Below are 27,341 nucleotides of genomic sequence, written 5' to 3' on the forward strand. Positions count from 1 at the left end.
AGGAGGTGGAGGTGAGATTAATCAAGGCCAAAACTGTGGCTTCCAAACTTTGCTGCAATGGAATCACCCAGGGATCTTTAAAAAAATACTGAAGACTGGACCCCACCCCCAGACGTTCTAATCTAATTGATATGGGGAACAATCAGGGCATCAGGATTTTTAAATGTGTGGCAAAGTTGGTGGCAGGGACAGGGTATAGAGTGGAGGGGCAGGGAGCACTGGAGGTCTCATAGGAGGAAGTGGCAATGACATAACCTCAAGGCCTGAGGTTCCAGGGTGGGCAGCTCAGGGCCCAGGGCACTGGGCTGGCCGGAAGTGGCCCTTGGAAAGATTAGCTGGAGGACCATGGGAGGGAAGGAATGGAAGAGAAGAGAAGCAAAAACCCAGGCAGAGCAGTGAGTTTGAGTTCATTGTCTGTCACTAACTTTCTGTGTGACCTGGGACAAATTGCTTCCCTTCTCTGAGCCTCAGTTTCTCCATCTTGAAAAGGAGGGGATTGAACTTGATGATGGCTAAAGGTCCCTCTGGCTCCAGGGTTGGAGAATGCCCAAGGCCCCAGCAGGCTGGGCCTAGTGTGACATAAGCCCAGATGGAGTTCCAGATCTGCAGATCTGCAAAGGATGCTGCACACCAGTCTGGGCTGGGGCAGGTTTAGAGGTCCATGAGATTGGTCCTCCCCTGGCCCCTCCTTGGGCTCCTGGGCCACTCTGTCAGGCTGCCAGACATGGCTCATGGAAATTTCCTCTCAGCCCCTCTAGCCAAGCTCAGGGAATGTGGCTATTGTTCCAGTTTCTAATGGAAATTTCCACTATCCCTCTGACAGCTGGTGGGAGACACAGTGCCTTGGAGCTGGAGAGAGGTCACAGCAGTGGTGGTGGGGGACAAACACCTGGTTATAGGCCACACAGGCTTTGTCAGTGGCCCAGCCATCTTCCTTCAACAAGTAGTTATGAAGCACCTCGCCTACTCTGTGCTGGGCCCTATTCCAGGTGCCAGGGACTCAGGACAGGACAGACTCAGGACTGGACAGACACCTGTCTCCTAATGGGGGAAAGAGAATATACATAGATACTGTGAATACAACAAGGCAGGGTAAGGAAAAGGCTGTGATGCTGGGGGCAGGGTCGGGAGGGTGACCAAAGAAGGCCTTGCTGTGAATAAGGCGACATTTGTGTGATTATCAGGGGAACAGCAAGTACTATAGTTTCCGGTTATCCGCGGTTTCCCTTACCTCAGTTTCAGTTACCCACCACAACCACAGCCAGAAAATATTAATGGGAAATTTACAGAAGTAAACAATTCTGAGTCACATGATGAAATCTCGTGTGGTCCAGCCCCGTCCTGCCCAGGCCGAGAATCATCCCTTTGTCCAGTGCATCCCACCTGCTACTCACTCAGTAACCAGCTGGGTTATCAGGACGCCTGTCAGGAGTCGCAGTGTTTGTGTTCAAGCAACCGTTATTTTACTAAATAATGGCCTCAAAGCACAAGAGCAGTGATGCTGGCAATTCGGATGCGCCAAAGAGAAAAGTTTTTCTTTAAGTGAAAGGGTGAAAGTTGTGGACTTAACAAGGAAAGAAAAAAAATTCTATGCTGAGGTTGACTGAATCGTCTATCCATGAAATTGTCAAGAAGGTAAAGAAATTCGAGTTAGTTTTGCCGTCACGCTTCAAATTACAAAAGTTATGGCCACTGTGCACAGCGAATGCTTAGATGGAAAAGGCATTAAATTTGTACAATAAGAAATTTTGAGAGAGAGCCACAGAGAGACCACGTTCACATAACTTATTACAGTATATTGTTATAATTGTTCTATTTTATTATTGTTGTTAATCTCTTACTGCGCCTAACTTATAAATTAAACTTTATCATAGGTATGTATGTATACATAGGATAAAGGGGAAAACATCACATATGTAGATAGGGTTCGGTACTATTTGCGGCTTCAGGCATCCACCGGGGGTTTTGAAACATATCCCCCACGGATAAGGGGGGACTGCTGTACAAAAGCCCTGAAGCAGGGCCTTGGCTGGCCTGCTGAGGACAGCAGGGGAAGAGAAGAAGGTGATGGGATCAGAGAGCTTCCTGCCAGGCATCAGGTCCTCTCTTTGCCAGGGGCGACCTCCTGGCCATCAGAAGCTCATGGCCCTTCTAGGGGAAGGAGGAGGAGGACACAGCAGGGCCGTCTCCTGCTCCAGGTCCAGGGTGACGTAGCACTGCGTCCCCCCAACGTCAAGCACCAGTTCCCTCCCAGCTGTGGTAGTGAAGCCGTAACCTCTTTCTGTCAGGATCTCTATGAGGTCATCTCTCAAGTCACTGTTGGCCAAGCCCAGATGCTGGTGGGGGGCAGGGCTAGCCCTCACTGTTGGGCACCGTGTAGGTGACACTGCTCCCGAGTCCACAACCATCCCGGTGGCATGAACAGAGGCTGGGCAGCAGCACACGTGGGGCGGGGGGCAGGGGGGACTGGACGTCTCACACCCCACCTGGGTCATCCTCTCTCTTGGTCTTAGAGTTTGGTGAAGCTTTGGTGAAGGGAACAGGGTATTCCTCGGGGCAACGTGAAGCCGTGGAACAGGGCGTGATGCCGGGTCTTCCTCCATGTCAGCCCAGGTCAAGGGGGGGCCCTTCAGGGTCAGGACGCCATTCTTGTTCTGAGTTCATCACTCACATATCTGTCCTGTCCCATGGAACGCTCTGGGGGCATCATTCCCGCTAAAGCCAGCTTCGCACGTGCCCGAGTCGTTGAGGGTGAAGGGCTGCATGAACGTGGCAGTTGCTGCTTCCATGTTGATGTAGCCGAGGTAGCAAAGGCCTCGAGCAGAGCGCTGGGGTGGAGAACTTGACTCCAGAGGGTCATGGGGCTGCCTTCGAGAACACACTGTAGAGGGGCCGGGGCAGCATTTGGGGGGGGGGGGGCTAGTGTGGAGGCTCCCGTAAAGATTCCAGACAGTGATGGTGCTGGTCCAGTCATGGGAGTCATGGAGGAGGAGGTGACAGAAGTGGTGTCCAGCATCCAGGTGGCTGCCTGACGTGTCCTTCCACTGTTAGCTCATTCAACCGTCCCCTCCCTGCACGGAGCCCCATAGTTTTCATTCCTTCTTCCACGGGTTCATTCCAGCAACAAGTGTTTATGGGTTGCCCAGACAAATCTGACCTGGACCCACCCTGCTCACCACCCATCGGTGGCTGCCCAGTGGCTACCAAATCAAGTCCAAATCAAGTCCAAACTCCTTGTCCTGGCTGACAACGCCTTGCGTGGTCTCCCAGCCTCGTGCCTCCCTACTGCCCCTCCATCCACAGTCCAGTCACCCCCACGTGTTGCCACCTCGCCTCTCTCAGCCCTCCACGTAATGCTCCCTTTGTCTGAAACACCCACCACTGTTTTTTTTCACCTGCTCAACTCCTGCTTCTCCTCAGGGACTCAGCTCAGGTGTGAACTCCTCCAAGAAGTCCTCCCCGACTGGTCGCCACTATTTCGATCTGAGTTGGTTGTCCTTTTCTGTGCTTCTGTTGCTTCTGATACCAACACCCAGTACACTGACTCCTATTAATTGCCTGTCCTCCTCCTGGGCTGAGTGTGTTGTTCTGTGACTTGTCCTGCATTCCTAGCACTCACTGCAAAGAAATCCTCTTGAAAAATGGGACGAATGAATGAAGGGTGCCCGGACTAGACAGACGAAAAAGAGACACAGTCCCCGCCCAAAGCAAGGAGAAAGGGGAAATCAGGAAATGGTTTGCCAAACAATGACCAAAAGGGGTGTAGGGAAAAGGGGCCATGAGGTTGCCCAGGGGGGCAGTGAGTACAGTGGAGTTTCTGAAGTCAGAAAGTCCTGGGTTCAAATCCCAGCACAGCCACTTATCAGCTGTGTGACTGGGGCTGATTTCTTTTTTTTTTATTTATTTTTGGCTGCGTTGGGTCTTTGTTGCTGCGCGCGGGCTTTCTCGAGTTGCCGGGAGCGGGGGCTACTCTTCAGTGCGGTACACGGGCTTCTCACTGAGGTGGCTTCTCGTTGCGCAGGCTTCTCTCGTGCTTGCGGGCTTCAGTAGTTGTGGCGCACGGGCTTAGATGCTCCACGACATGTGGGATCTTCCCGGGCCAGGGATAGAACCCATGTGCCCTGCGTTGGCAGGCGGATTCTTAACCACTGCGCCACCAGGGAAGTCCCAGGGGGCTGATTTCTTGAACTTCCTGCAAGATGGGGGTGATAATAAAACACCTGCCTCATAGAGAATGCAGCCCCGTGTTCGGCTCATAGAAAACACTAGAGAAATACATTGACCATTTTGATTTACAAACATAGTGGGTGGGTGAGGAAGGTTGTGAGAACAGATGTGCCACACTCTAGCCCCGTCACCTGTCTGTACTTCAAACCTTACTACCTTTGGATCAAGTGAGAATGTACAGCCCAGAACTCAGGTCTGGCTTCCAGATTACACCAGAGTGTAAACTCCTTGAGGGCACGTATTTTTGCCTGTTTTATTCACTGCTGAATTCTCAGCACCTAGAAGGGTGTCTGGTACATAATAGGTCCTCAATAAACATTTCTTGAATGAATGACTGAATTCTGGCTCCCCCCCACCCAAATCTCAAACTCAGCATGATTCCATTAGCTATAATTGCATTCAGCAGCATACAATGAAAAGCCACAAAACGGTGGCTTAAAGAAGTAAAAGGAAAAACTTGCTCCCCATAACAGGAACTTGGGGGCAGGCAGTCCAGGTATGTCAGCTCACTGGTATAACCAAGGACTCAGGCTCCATCTACCTTCCTGCTCCAGCCATCTTATCATGTGGCTTTTATCCTCATGGTCACAAGGTGGATGCTGTACCTCTAGTATCATGGCTCCATTCCAGGAAGGAAGGAGGAGGATGGGAAAAGGGCAAAAGGTCAATACTTAAAGAAAAGCCTGTCAGGCTTCTGTTACAAGGAAGGAGAGAGTTGATATGGGGAGGGCAGCCAGCAACGTCTGCCATGATGGCTAAATGGAGTCATTGCTTCTCCCCAGCCTGCAGCCGCCACATCTGTTCCGTCCCCAGACTTCTTCATAGGAGTAGATGACCCCTCCACTCAGTCGCCCACGTGAAAAACCCAGGGGTCAGCCCTCACCCCACAGCCCACAGCCGGCCCATCAGCATCCTGTTGGCTCCACTGTGACATAGATCCTGAATCCGACCCTGTCTCTCCATCCTGTTGACCCCACCTTAGTCCAAACTACCCTCATCTCTCCCTCTTGCACTCCTGCTCACTTTACATCCATCCTCCTCACAGTGGCTGAAGGATCCCTTACAAACGTAACCCCATCACGTCACTCCCTAGAGCCCCTAGAGGCTTCATATCACACAGAATATAATGCAACCCCGCCCGGCCCACAGGCCTGCATGGCTGGGCCCTAACAGCCTCCCTTGCCCCAGACCTCCTTGCTCACCTCATCCAGCTAAGCAGGCTTTGTATGTACCCCTTCCTCACACCTGCTGGCTCCTGCCTTTGGGTCTTTGCACTAGCTCTTTCCTCTGCTGGGAACACACTGCTCCCTGCCCATCTATCTGTGGAGACCCCTCACTCCCTGCCATGGTCACTGCCTATTATTGCAACACATCACCCCTTTCGTGTTCTCCATGCACTCCTCATAAGCTTTTCTACTGTCTTTCTCCTCCACCAGGATGTAAGCTCATGAGGGCAGAGACCATGTCTGCCTTGTGCACAGCGGTATCCCCAGGGTCTAAAACTGTGCCGGACATGTAGGAGGATTCAGTATTTATTCAGTGAATAAATGAATGAGTGGAGAGGGTTGTTTTGGGTGTTCCCTTAAGGAAATTTCCAGCTCTTGGACATCTAAATAGAAAGGAGAGGAAGGAGATGGGGGGTAGGGAACGTGATACCTGAGATATAAGTCAGAAACTGAAACCAACAAGTGACCAACTTTCCACCGACATCCAAACCCTCCTCCCTCACTGCCCAAGTGATCCTGCCAGGCAGAGTGCCCCTGGGGTGGAAGTGAGAGCCCATTTGGGGAAACCGGGAGGGAGGAGGTGAGCACAGGCAGGCACCACATGGAGTCCGCTCTACTCCGACCATCTGGGGAATAATGTTGAGAGCGCCCCCTGCTGGCTTGGCCACTGACAAGCTATGGGGTCAGTACTGTAACCTCTCTGAACCTCAGTTTCCTCTCATGGAATAAGAATAATATTTAATTCACAAGAAAGTTTTAAGGATTCATTAAGATGGAATATGTAAAACACTTATATGGTGTGTGGCAAATAGTAAGTGCTCAAAACACCTTAGCCATAAAAGGAGGAGGAAAGGGAGACAGCAGAGAGTCAGAAAGTGCAAAGAGGCAACGACAGAGAGAGGCAGGTGGCTGGTAACCCAGGGGCAGCCCAGTCTGACCCGCTGGAAGTCTGACTCTCCCACAAAGGATACAGAAAGGTAAAGCATCCAAACTTTAGCACCCACTCCCCAAAATGGACTTGAGTTCTTCTGGTTCAACACCCTCATTTTACAAAGGTTCTGAGTCCCAGAAAGAACAAAAATGTCTCTGAGATGCTCAGAGGGCTGGCAGAGGAGCCAAGTGTGGAGGGATGATGGCCAGCTGGGGAGGGAGCCGCAAAGACGGGCCGGTGCCCTGGCTTACGTTTCCTGTTCTCCACAGTCCAGAGGGAGAGGGTCTGCCTTCCTGTCCCCTCAGCCACAGTGATCACTCAGAGCACAGCAGACTGAGAAGAGGATCACTGGGCAGGAAGGGACAGGGAGGGGCAGGGAGGGGCAGGGGACCGACTTGTCCTGCCCAGGCCCTGTGCTAGGAGGTACTTCCTTGAACCCAGCACAGACCCAATACTCATCCAGCCTGAGAGGGATTATGCCCATTTCACAGGTGAGGGCACAGATGCCCAACGCCCCTGAAGAGCTAACAGAGCTAGAACTTCAACCTCAGTCTGTGTGGCTCCAAAAAGCCCTGCCCCCTTCTGCCTGGGAATTGAAAGGCCTGGATTTGGGACCAACGCTCACTGGCTGTAACCTTGGGCCATCCTTTCTCTCTGGCCTCAAGCTCTTCCTCTAAACAAGGAGGGTAGACACTGGTCACTGAGGGCCCTTCCAGCTGGAGCTGACATTCTTAGAATTCTAAACAAAAGCCTCCCCCAGCTGAGTCAGGAGGAAGGCCTGCCAGATACCCCCACAGCCTATCATGCGGGCACAGGGAGCACAGGGCAGCCCTGCCCAGGGAGAGCCCCTCGTCCTGCCCCAGCCCCGGGCAGCACGATGCCTCCTCCCCTCCCTTCCAGGGTGGTGCCCATCCTTCCATGCCTCTAGCCCAGGGAGCCTGGGCCTCAGCACCCCCCACTCTCTGGGGCAAATCTCAGCTCAGCAGTTTGGGGAAATGAAACTAAAACAATGAATCAATCAGGAGCATGTTTCCCCCCAAATCTTCAAGGCTTTGGGGAGCCCACAGGTCAAGATTTAGGTCAGTGCCTCTCAAACTAAAAAAAAAAAATTGGTTTTTAATCTGCTAAGAACTTAGACTTTTGTAAAATTAAATACACTAGATAGTGGTAACGGTTACACATTATGAATGTTCTTAATGCCACTGCATCGTACACTTAGAAATGATTAATACAGCACATTTTATGCTATGTATATTTTACAATAAAAAAAATTTTGATGGAAAAAAAAGATTCAAAATGCTAGCCTCAACTTTAATAGTCTTCAACAGACCTTGTAAGATTGTTATGAGAGTTTCTATATGCTTACTTTCCATTTCTGTACTTATCTCATTGCAGACCAGTAACATTTTGTGGACTGACAGCAGTCCCAGGACTGCTCTGTTTTTTTTTTTTTGTGGACCTCCCACTGCTGCGGCCTCTCCCGTTGCGGCTCAGTGGCCATGGCTCACGGGCCCAGCTGCTCCACGGCATGTGGGATCCTCCCGGACCGGGGCACGAACCCGCGTCCCCTGCATCAGCAGGCGGACTCTCAACCACCGCGCCACCAGGGAAGCCCCAGGTCTGCTCTTTGATAGTACTGATTCAGGCTGCTGAGAGGTGGACTCTGGCTTTGCAGAGCCTCTCAGGAGACCTTCCAGAAGGAACAAGGTTTCTGCTCCCCAACCAGGTACTTCTGGATACCAAGCCAGTCACCCCAAGCAGCCCCAGGCCAGGCACACTGATCTGAATTATGTCTGGACCCCTTCTTCCACCCTAGTCTCTCTCGCAGGGTCTTCTTGATGTGCATTATTAATAATGTGTCCCCGTTTGTGGCCCCTGATAAGTATAGGGAATTGTGAGGTAGAGGATGGAGTGGGGTGAACTGGGAGACAGAGAAGTACAGGGTAGAACTGTGATCTTCTTTGTGATCTAACCCCTATAGCAAACTTGGCCCAAGCATCACCTCCTACAGGAAGTCATCCTAGGCCCACAGTGGAACTGAGGAGCCCCCAGCCCCCACTGCACACTTCTCCCTGTATTCTCATTGAATGGCTGACGTGGAAAATTTGAAAGTGGTGCCTACTCTTCTGGGGTATGGCAGGCCTTGGTTTGCGGGTCTGGCCAGATTTCAGGCGTTGGCTAGGCGCTCTTGCACAGGGTATTATCTGCACAACTCTGAGCAGCTGTGCTGATGATTGGGGTTCCGGGCCCATCTCCACCAGACTGTGGGGTACTCCAGAGAGGCGCCCGTGTTTGGGATGTTGCATCTGAGTACAGTGGTCTCTGCTTGGCTGAGCAACAGAAAATACTGTGGGCTTTTGAGAGATCTAGACACCTGGGCTCCAATTTTAGAAAGTCTACCTCCAAAGGTCTGATGAGGGTCCTGAATCTCTGTATTCTGAAAAAGTGCCATGTGACTCTGATGCCCAGCTGGTGTCTGGCCCATAAGAGGTGCCCTCGAGTGTTCGGTGACTGTGGTCATAGTGGTGCAGCATGTCTGTGGAAGGAGACTCGGGGACCTCCAGGAGGGGAGCTGGGGGACGTTGGGAAGGAGTGACACTTTTACATATCCTTTTGTACTGATTGGACTTTGACCTAAAAAAGACGTGTGGCTGACTGATGAAGTGGCTGTCATCCATGTCAGGAACTGCAAACTCTAGGCCTGTATTTATACCTGGGGCTGCGGTCCTTATGGACAGAAGTGGGTGGATCAGAGGAATGGAGAGCTAGAGAGCACACATCCCACCTCAAGGGGGCAGCAGCTGCCCAGAGCTTGCTCCGTGGGACTGTGAGCCCAGGGCGGCCAGATCTGGTTTTTCAAGATAAGCCTGAAATCATATTTCCAAGTGTAATTAATTGTCAACTAATTCAAAAATTTAAAGCACAGCATGGAGTGAAGACAACACGCCTGCTGACCGACTCTGGCTGCAGGCCACCAGTTGGTGCCTTTGGATCTAGGAAGATGCTGTTTAGGATTGGACACCTCCAAGGCCAGTCTGCAAAGCCAGGACACAGCCAGTCTTTGCTTCTAGAAAATTGGATTGACTCCCCACGGGGTCTACACAGGACAAGAACAAAGCAGGTGCCCAGAGGAGTCACCAACCACTCATAATTCAGCCCATATTAACCTCCCACCATGTGCCAGGCTCAGTGCTGGAGATCCAGCGATGTGACAGGCACAACTCCTGCTCTGGGGGACGCTTCCTTTTAACTAGAGAGACACACTTGAAATAAATAATTGCATGATAATGAATTCATTTATGAAACATGAGGAGCTGCAGCATAACATGGGGGTTAAAAGTTCGGGTTAGGGCTTCCCTGGTGGCGCAGTGGTTGGGGGTCCGCCTGCAGATGCAGGGGGCGCGGGTTCGTGTCCCGGTCCGGGAGGATCCCGCGTGCCGCAGAGCGGCTGGGCCCGTGAGCCATGGCTGCTGGGCCTGCGCCTCCAAAGCCTGTGCTCCGCAGCGGGGGAGGCCGCGGCAGTGCGAGGCCCGCGGCAGTGAGAGGCCCGCGTACCGCAAAAAAAAAGTTTGGGTTAGATTCCTGACTCCACACCTAGCCATTTATGTCACTTTGGGCAAATACCTTAACCTGTCTCACTTGCCTCGTTTCTTGCCTGTGAAATGGGCATGATAATGTCATAGGGTTGTTCTGGGAATCCATTGAGATCATGCAAATAATTATTAGCCACTGCCATTAAGTACAGAGAGCTGTGAGACCACGTAAGAGGGAGCCTAGGCTTCGCAGAGAACCCCACCAAGGCCCCCCCAATCCCAGCGATACTGGAGCTTCTCCCCAGAGAGGGGAGTGGAAGGCCACAGGCCTCCAGCCTCCCGTCCAGAGGGGGAATCTCCTCTGTAAGGAGCCTGGCCTTATCTTCTTGTTGTTCCCAGCAAGGCCCAGGGACTGCTGCACCCCCAGAGCTCAGACCTCCTTGTACCCACCATTCTGCTGTAGCGGCCACGGGCATCTGGCCAATCTCCCGCCTATTTCTTCTCCCCTTGGATCAATTTCACAGCCCACTGGCCCCTAGTAGGATTGGTGCCCAAGGACAGGGAAGGTACTGCTCTTGACCACACTGGGAGAAAGCTAGGCATTTCCCACTATGGGCCAGAGCCCCTCCACTGAGGTTGCTGCATTTCAGAACTTATCAAACCCTGCAACTGTTTTACAAATCTGAGTGCCTGTGTAAAACAAGTCAGAAAACCTTCCTGGTGCCGCTGAAGTGCAGAACACCTGCTTCCACTGGCAGGGGCCTGAGCCATGGGGACCTTCTATTTGACCTGGGTAAAGAGGGAGGAGGCAGACGGCAAGAGGCTTAAGTGCCAGCAATGTTTCTGGGGCCTTGAAGTTCAGCTCAGTGGAGGGATCCTCAATGGCCAAGATATGGTTGGTCCCTGATCTAACCAGGTAGCGAAGACCTGCAACTCGTCTTGAATGTGGAAGGGAATTTCCAGGGCACCTAATCCAGCCTCCCGTCCAAAGGAGGAATCTCCTCTATAAGAAGCCTGGCCTTATCTTCTTGTTGTTCCCAAACAAATCACTTTCAACAGTGATTCAGAAGTCAAACTAACAGTAAGGTGGTCAAACCATTACCTGGGAGGACAGAGTTATATGGGGTGGCCCCCTCCAGCTCAGACGCTCATCACTTCATGCCCGTGCTGCTGAGACAGCCTCCTGCTGTGGTCTCCATCGCCTTCTCTCCAATTCATCCTGTCCCTGCCTCCATTTTCTCTCCCTCAAAATGGCTCTGTTCACTGAACACTACCATTCCTGTGTTCTAAAGCCCCACTGCTTAGGATAAAGGGAGTGAGAGCCTGCCATGAGTCAGTAATCATGGCAGGTTCTCAAAAAGTGCGTGCTCATCAGTGCATGCTTGGGTCAACACCTGACTTCTCAAAGGACTGGCTCAAGTCTTCCCTCCTCTATTAAGCTTTCCAGACCACCGACGCCTGTGGTTACACTCTCCACCAAACCACCAAAACACACTTGGCCAAGTACAAGCATGTGGTCGAGACCGTATTCTCAGCAAAGTGTTCCACAACCCTCCTGCCCGCTTCATCCATAAGCACAAGGTGCGCTGGGACCCCATCTCATCTTTTCATCGCTAGCACATAGCTCAATGTGGGGCACACTCTAGCAGCTTGTTAAACGTGGATTTAAGGCCTTTCTTCATCCCTCAAACCTCTCTCTTCTGCTGAGGGCACTCAATCACCATGTCCAAGCACAAAAGCCTCAGGAAGAAGGGACGCACCTCATTTTCCACTCAAGTCAAAGGAAACAGAGTGTGCTCCGTGGTGACAGTCAAACCACTCTGGCCTTACAAGCCCAAACTATGACATAAGTCCTGCCAGGAGAGGCTGGCCCTGCTCACTCTAAGTACAGGACAGAGAGTCCCCGGGCCCAGGAAAGCACAGACAGACATTCCCCAGAAGCTCCTGAACACCCACTCCTCCTTCTCTCCAAATTATAGGCAAAGACTTTGCGTGGAAATTACTTAACCTAGTTCAACCCTCTCATTTTATCCTGGAGAAAACTGAGGCCCAGGACTAGTACGTCTCCAAAGGTCAGAGGTAAAATAGAAAAGCCAGGGCTTCTGATTTTGTTGGTAAGATGCATCCCCTTCAGTTCCCTGTGACAATTGTTGTCATACGGTGGGAGCTCAGGACCACTTTTTGATACTAAGTCAGGGCCACTGTGGGGTTGGCTGTAACTAACTGAGGGACCTCTCAAGCCCATCTTGACCCTCTTCTTGCTTTTTCCTGATCTCTGTTACCTAGCCTACATGTCCCATATAAACAAAAACTTACTGCTAACCGTAGGACACCTAGGATCATTACTCCAAATTTCTATCTTCACGCCATCTTTATATCCCAGCTACTCAGAACTGGTGCTTTCAAGACTCCCAGAGGCACCACCTCACCCATGCAAACCTCTAATACCTACTATATGCACACAAGCCTCACCGTTGCCCATGTGTTCAGGCATTGCCATCATTAACCGAACTACACTTGATCCTTTTCCTGTTTGCCCTACATGGTCATGACTCTTTAAATTCAGCCTTCTTTCAGAACCCCTACAATTGATCACCTTGTAAATTTATAAGTCAATTCAAGGCATACAAAAGCTTCATAGTCATTTCTACCTCAAGAGTATATACTTAGCTCACTCACTAGCCTCTGGTTAAAAAGTTATTTATATATAGTGCTAAATATATACTAAATACAGTTCTAAGTGTGCTCTACACACACACACACACACACTCACTTAATCCTAACAACATAGAAGAAAGGTTGGTAGGCTATTATTCTAAGTTTGGTGAAACCCAAACCAAGAGCTGCAGAGGCATAAGCATGGCAACATGCAGACCCCACTGCAGTATTAGCAGTCATCCTGGAAACTTTCAAGGAGCGTGGCTTCCAAGAGCTTTTCCACAGATGTCTGAGAAGCAAATAATCATATGTAATTAAGGCTATTTCCCAAATAGCCTAGGAAAGCTGCCAAAGGCTTTCCCGGAATTGAGAGGCAATCCTTGACAACTGTGAACACTGTAACCTCTGGATACAAGATGAAGCAACTGCCAACCTTCACCACCCAAGTCAATGCTGCTCCAGAAAATAAGGTTCCCTTTCTCAGTGCATAAGGGCTGCTATAGTGGTCCACAAGGTTTTACTACTCTTTTGATTCTTGAGAAATGGCTCCTATGGCAGGAAAGCATTAGGATTCACGCCACCCCCAGCTGTAACATAAAGCAAATAAACCATCAAATATATCTAACTAGGATCTTAAGATTTCTCTGAACTATTCTCTAGAAACACCATTTGCCTTTTTAATGGGGGCACAGAAACAAAAAATGCTTGTTTGCCAATAAACATCTGAAACACTATCGTAACAGCTGATCGGAGCCGAGGCATCACAACAAAGTGACGATTGTGGAAGAAGACAATGCATACGACTCTGGAGCGAGAAACTCCAGGGCAGGGACCTCGCAGTGATGTGTGTGCTGGGTATTTCCGCCAGCCTAAAGGCCCCATCTGGAACAAATATAAACTAGGAGGGTCTCTATCACTGGACAATTTATTACCTGGACAGAAAGAAGTCACTGCCACCAACAGCACTGTGCAGTTTTATTAACCATTCAAGTACAGTAGCATCTGTTAAGATCGGGACAGAATTGGGATTTAAAAGTGAACAGATATTCAGCATCTAACAGTTTGAAAGAAGCCACTACATACTCTTTTCACAAACATGTTTTCACAGAGCCAATACAGTACTAGCCATTAACCCAGCACACCAAGTGTACTGAAGTAGAAAAGATGCAACAAGAAAAATAGCTACATTAGAAAGACTTCAACACTTTAGAAAAAGAGTAAAACACTTTTAGTTTCTCCCCTTTAGCCCCTAAAACAACATCATACAATCTGGATCTACCTATACAGTCCTACATCAGCTTCTAGAATATTTGTCAGGAGGGCAAAAATAAAATGACACTGGCCAGTACAGTCTTTGGATATTTAGGAAGGGGAGGGGGAGAAAGTCAGTTCTCAGAACAAATTAGTCAGCTTCAGTCTCATCAGCAGGATCTTTGGATTCTTTGTTCTTCCGCACTTCTTCAATGTGCTTGTCCTGTAAAGAAACAGTATATACCATCAGTCAAGTAAAAAAAGCCTGCCAGGTCACACCCCCAAGAGGCCCAAATCAGCATCAGTAAGTATGTTATATAACATATATAATAATATACTATTATTATATAATTATATATTATGGGAATCACATAACTAGAGTTCTAAGACATCATCTTTGAACTTCCTGGGTCACTCACGGAACCTAATGATTCAGCCTTCTACTGCTCTTCCAAAGAATGTGCAATTATGCTGGGAATTGGTGAATATTCCTTCTTATTTAATATAAGATGCCTCTGATTTAACATGTTAACCCCAAAATTGATGACAAAGACACCAAGCACATGTGATCAAGGCAGAGAGTCCAAGCCACTTCGTTGGTGTATCAAACCTCAAGCTCTTAAGCCCCTCAAAGCCAGGAAGAGACACCAACCTTCTCTCGCAAACGCTCCAGTTTGGCAGCCATTTGCGCCTCTCGGTTCTCTTTGTTGGCTTCCATTTTGTGGGTCAGCTTCTCCTCTGCCATTTTACTGAAGTTGTTGTTCTCCTCTATCGCTTTTTGAAGCACTTCCTTCTCATGCTCTCGTTTCTCAGCAAGCTGCTTCAAGACCTCAGCTTCATGGGACTGGAAAAGATTTAACAGGCTAGGCGCTCTGAAATGTTACTTAGCGTAGTTAAAAATCACAAAAGAAATTATTAATTGAAGATTGAAGATAGAAAATTAGATCTCTAAATAATACTGAAGTCAGGACCTGAATTATCCATATCAAAATACCGTGAAAATTATATTCTTTTTCTAGTGTTTGTATTTACTTTGGAAGACTGCCCGTATTTGTTCAGAGATTCTTGCCCAATTATTCCTTAAGGAAATATTCGTAAGATTTACTGCTTAATGGTATCAAGATGACTTGAGTGACATGCACTTAGGAATGACACTTTATTGTAAAGAATTTTGGTTTTTTAACTTCAAAGGCTACCTAAAGAAAATTAGGTCATTATAAAAAATGTAACCATATTGATAAAAAGAAAATACATGGCAATGATAGAAAATTTAAGACTAAGCCTCCAGATTACTATTTAAGTCAGAGGATTTGTTTCAAGGAAAGGCTTATTAGCTTTTTTCTGTGGAAGCTGCATTAAATTCCAGACCACTGGAGCTCTGTTACCACGGTGTGCCTCCTTCAACAGACTCAGAATAGCTTATTGCCAAACAGATTCCAATGTGTTTGGAAGCATCAACTTGCATGAAAACTTCAGAGCATCTGCCACTAGTTCTGTTAATTCTCTTCTTCAAAATCCCAGTCGTGATAAGAGTTTCACTATATTTAGCCAGTTACTATGTAAAGCGCAGACTAATGACTACAGGGCCAGCACTGATTCCTAAAAAAAGTCTCTGTCCAGCCTTTGGCTACATCTCTTCCATGAACTCAAACTAAGTGAACTCCATCAAACTCCATCAACTCAGACCAAAAAGAAGAGCAGGTGGGAGATGAAACACCATTGCAAACACAGCCACTCTTCCTGGGGAAATAATTCCATGTTGACAGTGGGTCAGCACACATACATAAAACATGCAGCACCAAAAGGTGCACAGCACATGCTACAGCAGCTTAAAAAGGGGCCCAAAGTGTATGTGTGTGGTTACATGTACCAGACTTCAAAACACTAACTGTGTTGGTCGTAGGCAGGTTACTACTTCACCTTTTTGTGCCTTCATTCCTCTAATTTTAAAATTAAACCCACTTACCCCAAACAAGGTTGTTGGAAAGGGGGACTAAATGAGAATTTCTGTAAAATTCTTAATGAAACGTTTAATAGAGGGAAATACACCAAAATGTTAACAATAGTTATTTCTGCGAAGTAAGATAACGGATACTTTTAATTTCCTACTTATAAACTTCTGCGGTTCTCAATTTTTCTATAACAAGCATATTAATATTTGTTGACTTTTCTGACTAGTTCTTTTTAAAGATAGCTACTTTATAACAGAAGTACTTAGATAATAGCTGCCACAATACCAGTATGCCAGCTGAGCAACACAATCACATAACTAGCAATTTAAAATGTTTTTATTGTACAGCTCTCAAAAAACAAAACAAAACAAAAAAACCACAGACATACACAGAAACCCAAAAAACAAAACAAAAAAACCCCAAACCTTAAGAGACAAAAAAAGAATCATCTACCAACAAATCTATTTTTCAAAAAGAAAGCATGAGAAGCATGAACTTTGGTTTCAGGCAGACCTGGGCTTGAATTCTGGCTCCAATACTCACTAGCTATGTGACTCAGAAAAATGACAACATTCCTGAGACCATTTTCTAACCTAGTATCTCAGACCACACCTACCCTCTAGGGTCACTGTAGAAAAGGAGAATGTAAGTAAAGGAGATGGTACACAATAGGAGCTCAATAAATGATGGCTGGTATTTTGTTCCCACCACTGGCATATGTAATTTTCACAGTTATAATCACCATCTGGCTACAATTCTGTTTTCCTCCTCTTATAAAAATAACACAGATTTGCCATATTACATTAATAAATATCCTGTTTTCTGTGAATTGATGTTTACCTTGCGTCTTTCTTCTGCAGCTTCTAGTTTCTTCTGAATTTCCTCCAGGGAAAGATCCTTCTTCTTTGGAGGGGAAAGGGGGAATTCTGGGACAGATTCTTTTGATCGAGGGCTGAGAATCAGCTCAAAAGCCTGGCCTGAGGCACGCTTCTCCAGTTCCTTCACCTGGATATCTGGATTTGATCATATTTATAATATATTCAGAAAAATGGAGTTTTCCTATTCTAATAAACTGTTCTACCGTTTTCTAAAAACCAAATCAATTTAATGAATAGAATTAGGGCTGATGAAGCAGCTGTGTTTACAGGCAAGAAATTATTATCTAAATACCACCTCCCAGAAAAACAAAGCTCAACATTTTTGGATTAATAAATACCATTCTAAGATATCAGTATTTGACAATCATTTCCCTGAACAAAACAAAGACTTATGCAAAACTCCACATTTTGCTTTACACCAAGCCAAATCATCTAATAATGAAACAATAATTATGAGCTCTCAGTACATTCAAGTAATAATATTTTTTTCTTTTTTAATTATTCTCTGATTTATAAAATAGATTTTTTTTTGGTAAGACCAAAACACAAGTGCCAAATTATAAGCTTAAGACTTGAGCCATCTCCTAAAATTAGAAGCCCATCACAATTTCGGATTTTCCAAATAGATTACCTACCAGAAGAAGCCATGGTGAACAGAAGACAAGAGACTGGCAGTGTATTCTACACAATCCACTAGCAAGGAAAACCCTGGAAACGATTTTCAAAAGCATGCGATCAATTTCTTTGCATTTCCATGCCATCGATTCAAAGGGACCTCAAATCACATCCATATAAATCAATGTCAGAAAAATCACTACTGTGGAATTAAATAAGACATCATTAACTAGAAAATTATAAAAATCCATAAAATACTCCAACACTGGAAAATGTGAATTGAATAGAACGCTGGTTGCAGAAGATGAAGTTAACTGAGCTTGCCTGTTCAAAAAATACTTATATTTTTTAAATTAGACGGAGTTTAAGTCACAAGATTTTTTCCTCCCCTATATTTTCCCCCTGGTGAGAAGATATTCCAGGTTCAACGCCTAGCGAGACCGGAGCCATCTTAACACTGCCTACAACTCATTGTGCAAATGAAATACCCAACCCTGCTTTGTCTGTGTCTGCCATGTGGAAAACAAAACGCCCAAGCTAATATTAACCAATAATGTCGAACTCCCATTGTTCCTGCGGTTTAAGCTCCTTGTCCAACAGCTGGTAACATTAATTAGTTTTTATGAACCTCTAGGTTTTAGGTTACAATAGTTGCTGCCTTGTGTAGAATTTTTCATGAAAAATTCTACATCCCTTGATTTTTTTTAAAGGTCATGATTCTTGTAGACCCCAGACTAGTACCAAAACCGTAGGAATAAAGGGTCTCAACACCTGGAACTTAAAATCCGAGTCAGCAACACGGTCTAACCCCGGCGGAGCATTAGACTCAGCACCAGATCCAGGGTGGGCGTGGCCCCGGCCCAAGCGAGGAAGAGCGGCAGGCCGCCCCCGACCAATCAGAGCATGCCCTACACTCCGGCCCCTGGCCCCGCCCCCTTCCTCCCCGCGCCTTTTCGAATCTCCCCGAACTCATAACACCCCGGAGCCCGCGCGCGTGGGAAGGGGCGGGATAGGCGGGGCCAACGGTCCTATCCGGGTAACTCCGCCCTTCCCGGGCTCGCCCCGTGCGGACGCCCCCACCAACTCCCGCCAAAAACACCTTGCGGCGGCCCCCACCCTCGCCGCAGCTGGGCGGGTGGGGCAGTCCCCGGAAAAAAAACGTGGGGTACCCCACCATCGGCTCACCACCTCTTTCCTTCACTCCCAATCTGCCGCCACCCAAGCGGTCCGCGCCCCACGCCATGAGGACTGGAGCGCTCTCATGGGGTGTCAAGCTCTCGGGCGCTGCTCCCTGGGGGCGCCGCCCCGCCCCTTCAGACAATGGGGACCCCAGCGGGGCCGCGCCTGCAGGAGGAAGGTGGGGGCCAAACGAGGACCTACGCCCCCTATTGTCTCCTCGACGACCTCCCGGGGCTAACGCACCGAGCTCGCCCAGCAGGCCGCGCCCCCTCCCCACCACGGCCGCGCCCCCGGGGAGCAGGGACAAAGCCGAGGCTCCGCCCGAGCCACACACAAAGCGGAGCGATCCCCGCCCGCCAGCCCCTCTGGGGCCGCGGCCCCGCCCGCCGCCCTCCAGCAAGGGGTCGCTGCCAAGACCCTGCCCCTCCCTCCGGCCGCGTCCCTCTCGCTGCCCCCAGCCTGCAGCCGCCGCCGCCACCTCCTCCTGGAACCCCGCACCCACCTGCTCGGTCCGAGCCGCCTGGCCACACTCTGAGCACCCACAGACCCGGGCGCGCACAAAAGCGCCAAACAGCGGCACGTGACCTCCCCGCAGGGCTCCGCATTGGCTGAGAGAGGCGGCACGTGCCGGCCCCTCCCCACCCCCGACAGCCCAAGTGAGCCCCGCCCCTGGGGACCCCGGAGCACCTCGGGAAGTGTAGTTCAGGCTGGCGGGACAGAAGGACAATGCGAGGGGTGAGGGCTTCTTGGCGGTGTCTCCAGGTGTGAGCCGGGGGCTTGGACGGTCGTCTGGCCGCGGAAGAGGGTGATGCGGTGACCCTGCCTGGGTCTGAACCAGTTCTCCCATCCTTAGGAAAAGGGCGGGGCAGGGTCCCTTTCTACCTCTCAGACGGTGGCCGCCTGGACTCCGTGTCTGTTGAGCCACTTGCCCCACGTCGCCCCAAGGGCAGCACTCGGACAGCGCATTGCCCCTTCGGTGCCCCACCCTGTAACGCCACCTAAGACGCCCAAGCCCTTGTGACAGGACAATGCCACTCGACGCCCCCATCTGTCACCTGTATTGTGACATCATCATAATTTCTAACCCACTCAGCCCTAACAGGGCACGGGCGTGGCCCTTAACTCACTGTGTGAGTTCTCGCTACCATATTAGGGTCCCTGAGCTGGTGACCAGAGACCTGTGGGGGGAAAGCAAGAGGCTCTGGAATTTGATCTCCTTTGGTCTAACAAAGTCACTCGGCTTAAATGCAGGCTCCCATCTGTTCTGCCAAGCCTTTTGCCGGATGATAGGGAAGGAAGCGCAATAGCAGTTCTAGACTACTACACAGACTGCAGTTAAGTGTTGCTTTTGTTCTTGAAGCACGTGCTCCCTGATCGGTGGGGTCCCTTTTAAAGAATCAAAACAAAAGAAGCCACAAGGTCACGGTTCCCCCTGCCCTGGATAGATCAGAAGCACAGCAGATACACAAAGGAAATTGGTCTGACCCTGGCTATCTTAGAACGACTAGCCTCATTCTTACCACAGAAAAGCCAGAGGAAAAATAAATAAAATGAACATGGTTCCCAAGCCCCTTCTCCCATTCCCCCGACCAAGGCTCTGTCCTCGGTAGTGGTCATTCCACCAAAGCACCTGCTTTGAGGTCCTGACTAGGCATAAGGACACCTTCATTTTATTGCTCCGCCTCCCCAAACCAAGAAACAAACACGACCCAGTTTGCTGAAACAGGAGTCCTAATTTAAAGACTCCCCATGTCCAGCTAGTCACTAGGGATATGCTGGAGTTAAATACAATTCAGAGTGCCTGAGACAAGGAAAACTGGATCCTACAGGCAGCAGACACACCACACAAAGCAAACAATTAGCAATGCACTGATGCCTGAAATATGCTTGTTGCAGCATTTCTCCAACAATCGTCCTTGTGTGGGGTCGGCCTCTCCCCCGCCCCCAGTCTAAGTGGTTTTCCCTTAGCATGTGAGCAGGACCAGGAATAATTCAGATTCTGAACCCTGAGAGCCTTCTCCCTCTCAGACCAAACTTAGCCACCAAACAGCCAGGTGTTTCCATCTTTCAGATTTTCTGAGCAAAATCTCAGAAATCGTTAGGAAGAGGAGTGGGGAGAAGAGCTCACTGAAAAGTGACAGATTGGCAGGCAACACACACAAGCAAGAAACCCAAGGCCAAGAGGTCTGCTATCCCCTGAACCAGGCTTTATCTTGAAGTCTTTGTACTTGATCTGTAGGTTTGCAGAGGAAGGTCCCACCCATTTGATACACTTTTTTTTAATACAAGAAATTGCCACAAAAATCTCACATTTCTGACTATTAATGTTATGACAGAAAAAAAAATAAATCTTTCAAAACACTGATTATTTTAAAGCACTTATACCGCTTCCCCCCACCTTTTCTTTCTCCCTGGAGCAGATGTCTATTTCCATGGAAACCACAGCTAGGAATGAAGATGTTAGAACTCATGTAGATTTTTAATCTTTTTTTAACGATGCCACTTGGCTCCTGGGTTTGTTGATAGAAGCCTGGCCCTGCCAGCCTCTATGACAAGGATTTCCTGAGATCCCCACTGCTGCTTGATGACTTGAGGGGGCTGGAGTAAGGTTTCCCCCAGAATGATCCTGTGAATAAAAATGTGTCCGGTGGGATGATCCTATTCTTTAGGATGGGGCTGCTTTTCTAAGAACTAGACCACAGCTATCTATTGTCAACTCTTTTTTTTTTTTTTTTTTTGGCCACATCGCATTGCAGGCGGGATCTCAGTTCCCCCACCAGGGATCAAACCCATGCCCCCTGCAGTGGAAGCTCGGAGTCTTAACCACTGGACCACCAGGGAAGTCTCAATTGTCAACTCTTATGAGTGTTCATGTATGAGCCTTGGAATAGGAAGGACTTCAGACTGTAAGGAGAGGAAACAGCTTTGCCATTTCACTTTGGAGAGGGGCAGAAGCCCCCTTCTCGGAAGCTTCCTAAAACTAACTTCAAAATCCACTCCCTCCTGAAGTGGCAGCAAGGAGTTAATGTTCACATCTTGGACTTGTCTGTCTTTGCCCATGAGAATTATTTTTGCCTCTGCTCAGATGGTTTGGTCGAATTGCTGTGGAGCTGGCTGCGACTATGGCTTAACACAAAGTGAAGTAGAGATATGGCAGCCATCCAGCTTATTTGATCTGTGTAGACAGCTAAAGGAGAGCGCTTCAGGCTTCAAAGTGCAGAAGGGATGTCTACACTGATCAAACAAGCTGGGCTGTTGTCAGATCTGCTCTGTTCTTACAGAGCACCGGCAGCCTTTGTTCATTGTTGGTTCTGAGGCTGCAGGGTTGTCTGCCACAGAGGCGCCTCCAGGTTCCACTGCTGCTTACAGGGCCTGTCCTCGGCAAAAGGGTGTCGTGGGAGAGGTTTTCTCCTTGTCCCCAGCCTCACTGTTTCCTTTGTCCCCTAATCCTTAGGCATCGTGCTCTAACACTCCTTTTCCTGTTCAAAACCTGTCTGTGAATCGGCTATTTTACTTGTCTGTCTCCCTCACTAGACAACTAAGTCCACGAGGGCAGGGGTTGTGTCCTTGTCTCGGTATCCTTAGTGCCTGCCCAGAACTGAGCCTGGCCCCAGATGGTGGGGCCTGGATGTTTGCAGTTGACTTTAGGCAAGAACTACTTCTCTCATCCTCAGCTTCCTCTTCTGGTGCTGGACACCTCCACCAGATAGAGGTGGTGAGGATTAAATGAGATAATGTATGTGAAAGTGCTTAGCACAATGCCTGGCACATCTCAGTGCTGAGACTTGTTAACCATTATTGCTAGAGAAGTTTCTTGATTACTATAGGTTACTGAATAACTGAATGAATGATGACTAGTAGACTTTCTCCTTTTGGTGGGAATCATTGTCACTGGCTTAACTCTTCCTGTGGGGTATTTTTAAAAATTCAATTAATGCAACATTTTGAATAGATCAACACAGTCACATAGTTTAGAAATAAAGTATAGGAAGTCCTCCTCCCTTCTCTATCCCCATCTGCCAGATTCTCTACTTACACCTCCCCAACCTTAACCCTTGTTATCAGTCTCCTATGTATCCTAGGGTTTCTCCATGCGTACATAAGCAAATTTTAGCTATGTATACTTATTCCCCACTTCGTAATAAAATGGTAGTCTGCTGTAACTGTTCTGCACTTAGCATTCTTTCAGTTAACAGTACATATCAGTGATCTTTTCCCTGTTCATACATCAAGCATTTCCTGGATCTGGGATCCAATGTATGAATGTTCCATAATCTAGTTAACCAGTGCCCCATCCATGGCTCTTAGGTTATTCCCAACTATTTGCTATTTCAAACAATGCTGTAATAAACAAGCTAGTATATATGGCATTCTCCATGTGGGTAAGTATATCTGAAAGTGTGGTATTGCTAGGTCAAAGGGCAAACACATTTGTAATTTGGATAGTTCCAAATTGCCTTTTATAGGAGTTGTACCAATTCAACACCCACCACAAAACAATGGTGTTTTAATTCATTATCTCAGTTCATTAAAAAATGGATGGGGCTTCCCTGGTGGCGCAGTGGTTGAGAGTCCGCCTGCCGATGCAGGGGACACGGGTTCGTGCCCCGGTCCGGGAAGATCCCACATGCCGCGGGGCGGCTGGGCCCGTGAGCCATGGCCGCTGAGCCTGCGCGTCCGGAGCCTGTGCTCCGCAACGAGAGAGGCTACAACAGTGAGAGGCCCGCGTACCGCAAAAAAAAAAAAAAGGATGGAAAGGCTTTGTTCCTAGAAATTTCAGGCATTAGGGAAAAGGAGGGGGAGGACTAGAAGTCCCAGGAAAGACATGGCTGTCAGTTCTGTCTATATTAATAACTCCTCTCAATACTTGAAAAGCAGCAGCTGATCTCAGAACAGCTCTGGTGCCTGCACTGTATCACTGTCTCAATCAGTCTTGTGGTAGAAGTATCTGCAGGTGTCACCATGAGATTGGAAGATTATTGAAGGCAGGGTCTTCTTCATAGCTGTATCCCACTCCCCTCTCCATGATGCCTGACACAGTGGCTGGCATATATTTTATTTAATCCATTCTAAGATGTATTTTCCCCCACATTTGTGTATCTTTGAAATCAGTGTGCTCATAGTCCATAAGTACCAGGTCATAATTGCTGACAGCATATTTTCTTAGTGGCATATAAAATAATGCTATCTTAAAAATAAATGGCATATGTGAGTCAACAAAATATGGTAAAATGCACACACATTAAATGTGTAGGTGGAACGGGGCCTAGATGTCACTGCCCCTGCCATCTTCTCACTCTATGTTCTAACCTTCATCCCTCTTATCTACCTCCATGCCTTCCTCCAACAATTCCTTTTATGGGGATGACTCCCTATTTGCCTTCTTGAGCTTCCATCTCTCCCCTGAACTTTAAAAAACATTTGCAGCTGCCTAAAGGACATCTCCTCATGGATGCCCCATAAGGTCCTCAAATTCTATAAGACCCACATTGAACTAACATCTTCCCACCAACCATACCTCACTTCCCCATTCTGCTAGAGGCTTTGCTAGACTCTTGCCCTCCAGATCTAAAACCTCAGTCAAACTCAACTCTTCCCTCTTTCTCACTCAAGCTTCCACTTATAGAAACTTAGCATTTTCTAATAGAATGGAACCTTTAAAATGATAGTAGCTACAAGAACAAACCTGGAGGACTCACACTTCTTGATTTAGAAACTTGCTACAAAGTTACAGGAGTCAAAACAGTGTGGTACTGGCATAAAGGCAGATATATAGACTAATGGAATAGAATAAAGAGCCTAGAAATAAACTCTTGCATATACGGTTAAATGATTTTTGACAAGGGTGCTAAGACCCATTCAATGGGGGAAAGGATAGTCTTTTCAATAAGTAGTGCTGGGACAACTGGATAGCCACATGCAAAGAAATGAAGTTGGACTCTTACCTCACACCATATACAAAAATTAACTCAAAATGAATCAAAGATCTAATTATAAGACCTAAAACTATAAAACCCTTAGAAGAAAACATAGGGCAAAAGCTTCATGATGTTGGATTTGGCAATGATTTCTTAGTGTGACACCAGGCAACAAAAGAAAAATTGGACTTCAGGAAAATTAAAAATTTTGTGCCTCAAAAGACAATATCAACAGAGTAAAAAGGCAACCCACAGAAAGTGAGAAAATATTTGCAAATTATATATCTTACAAGGGATTAATATCCTGTAACTCAAAACAAAACAACCTGATTTGAAATGGGCCAAGGGATGGACCTTGAGGGCATTATGCTAAGTGAAATGAGTCAGACAAATTCTGTATGATCTCACTTATCTGTAGAATCTAAAACAAAACAAAACAAAACCAAAAAACAAGCTCACAGATACAGAGAAAAGCTTGGTGATTGCCAGAGTGGAGGGTGAAATGGGTGAAGGAGGTCAAAAGGTATAAACTTCCAGTTATAAAATAAATAAGTCATGGGGATGTAATGTACAACATGGTGCCTATAGTTAATAATACTGCATCGCATATTTGAAAGTTGCTAAGAAAGTACATCTTAAAAAGTCCTCATCACAAGAAGAAAAATTTTTGTAACATGTATGGTGACAGATGTTAATTAGATGTTATTATGGTAACAATTTTGCTGCTACAAATATCAAATCATGATGTTGTATACCTGAAATTAACATAATGTCATATGTCAATTATACCTCAATGAAAAGTTTTTTTAAAAAAGAAAGAAAATGGGCAAAGTACTTGAATAGACATTCCTCCAAAAAAGCTGTACAAATGGCAAATAAGCAACATCGCTAATCATGAGGTAAATGCAAGTCAAAACCACAATGAGACATCACCTCATACCCATTAGGATGGCTACTATCAAAAAAACAGAAAATAATAAACGTTGATGAGGATGTGGAGAAATTGGAAACCTGTGCACTGTTGGTGAGAATGTAAGATGGTACAGTCACTGTGGAAAACAGTATGGAGGTTCATCATAATATTGAAAATAGAACTGTCATATGATCCAGCAAGTACAGTTCTGGGTATACACACCAAATAATTGAAAGCAGGGTCTTGAAGAGATATTTGTACATCCATGTTCATAGAAGCATTATTCACAGTAGCTAAAACATGGAAGCAATTCAAATAACCATTGACAGATGAATAGATAAACAAAATATGGTGTAGACATACAATGGAACATGAATTCAGCCTTAAAAGGAAGGAAATTTTAACATATGCTACAACACGGATGATCCTTGAGGATATTATGCTAAGTGAAATAAGACAGTCAAAAAAAGATAAATACTGTTTGATTCCACTTTCTTTTTATTCTTTTTTTTTTTTTTTGGCCACATTTTGTGGCGGCGAGATCTTAGTTCCCCGACCAGGGATCGAACCCGTGACCCCTGCAGTGGAAGTGCGGAGGCTTAACCACTGGTGTGCCAGGGAAGTCCCTAATTCCACTTTTATGAAATACTTAGAGTAGGCAAAATCTTAGAGCTAGAAAGTAGAAGTGTGGTTGCCAGGGGCTGGTGGGGGGAGGGGGAATAGGGAGCTATTGTTTAGTGGGGATAGAGTTTCAGTTTTATAAGATGAAAGGAGTTATGGAGATAGATGGTGGTGTTGGTTGCATAACATTATGAATGTACTTAATATCACTGAACTGTATACTTTAAAATGGTTATGATGGTACATTTTATGTTATATATATTTTACTACAATAAAGAAATTTGAAAAAAATGATAATAGCCAACATACTTATAGACTGCTTACCACATGGCAGGCACTGGTCTAAACACTCCATGTTTGTTAACTCATGTTAATCCCCAGAACAATCTTATGAGATTTATTAACCCAATTGTAAAGATGAGGAAGTGAGGGTGGCCAACTGTCCCGGTTTGCCTGGGACTAAGGGTTTTTCCTGGGATTCAGGACTTTCAATGCTACAACCGTGAAAGCCCGAGGCAAACCCTGATGAGTTGGTCACTCTAAAGGAAACTAAGGCACAAAGAGACAGTATCTTCCTAGACTTGTCAACAGGGTCCTTGTCCTAGGCCCTGCACTTTAAAGGGCTTCACTCTGACCCTCCTCCAGCTGTGCCCATTTTCATAGGCGAGGAGTCCCCTGGGGCCAAGGAGCCATGCCCACCCTGAGCCTGGGCACCCTTCTAGACCATACTCTGGGAACCGGGACTCCAGAATTCCCTGTCCAAATGGCCAGAGTCCACTTTCAGCAACTGCACCAGCCCCTTCCCTGGGTCTATCCTCCCAAGGGCAAAACTTCCCTGCCAATGAGTACACCCCTGTAGGCTGGCTGCTTGTAAGGGGTGCGGATAGATCCTGCACATGGGGGCTGGGGGGTAGGGAGTGCACACAGGAGCCAGAAATAGGAAGAGAAGGGATCTAGCTCGGCCACAGTCTGACCTGGAACTCGCAGCAACCCAAGAATTCTCAACTCAAAACCTGGCTTTCTAAGTTACTTTGGAGGTATACTTGTCAAAGTACAAGGACAAAGCATATATTTTTAGAAAATGGTTTGGTAGCTTGATTTATAACTCTTAAATGCTTAGACGTAAGGTATATGGGCTTCCCTTTTATACTCCTGACTTGGGTCTGGCAAATGTTAGCAGCAGGCCTGCAAAGAGGTTGTCACTTAACCAACTAGTCCACACACAGAGAAGCACAGACATTTTGCAGTCAGGTTCCAAGTCTGTGTTTTTAGCTCTCACTGTAAACTGTTTTATCAGCCTAACCCTATTATTTTACGAATGGGGGGAGGAAAGCCCGGAGAACTTTAGACATTTGTCCAAGGTTACACAAGCAGGAATTTGAATCTGTGCTTTAAATGATGCTGTAGGTACTGTTCAGTTACTACTGTGTGAGCTTGGG

The 27,341-nt window shown here is 47.3% G+C and overlaps 1 protein-coding gene across 2 annotated transcripts; it reads right to left on the reverse strand.

The window, feature by feature from the left end:
- Positions 1-13,522: 13,522 nt before the first annotated feature.
- On the reverse strand, positions 13,523-19,045 carry STMN1 (stathmin 1). Of its 2 annotated transcripts, none has more exons than XM_079941185.1 (5): positions 18,953-19,045; positions 17,292-17,364; positions 16,619-16,791; positions 14,479-14,670; positions 13,523-14,049 (listed from the first exon to the last, which is right to left on the reverse strand). In XM_079941185.1, the coding sequence occupies exons 2-5, from the start codon at positions 17,302-17,304 to the stop codon at positions 13,978-13,980; spliced, it is 450 nt and encodes a 149-aa protein (XP_079797311.1). In that variant the 5' UTR covers positions 17,305-17,364; positions 18,953-19,045; the 3' UTR covers positions 13,523-13,977. The 2 variants fall into 2 exon arrangements, with proteins under 2 accessions (XP_079797311.1, XP_079797312.1); XM_079941186.1 differs by lacking the exon at positions 18,953-19,045 and adding an exon at positions 18,460-18,619.
- Positions 19,046-27,341: the final 8,296 nt, after the last annotated feature.

Source organism: Stenella coeruleoalba, assembly GCF_951394435.1.
Source record: "Stenella coeruleoalba genome assembly, chromosome: 1".
Classification (NCBI taxonomy): Eukaryota; Metazoa; Chordata; class Mammalia; order Artiodactyla; family Delphinidae; genus Stenella; species Stenella coeruleoalba.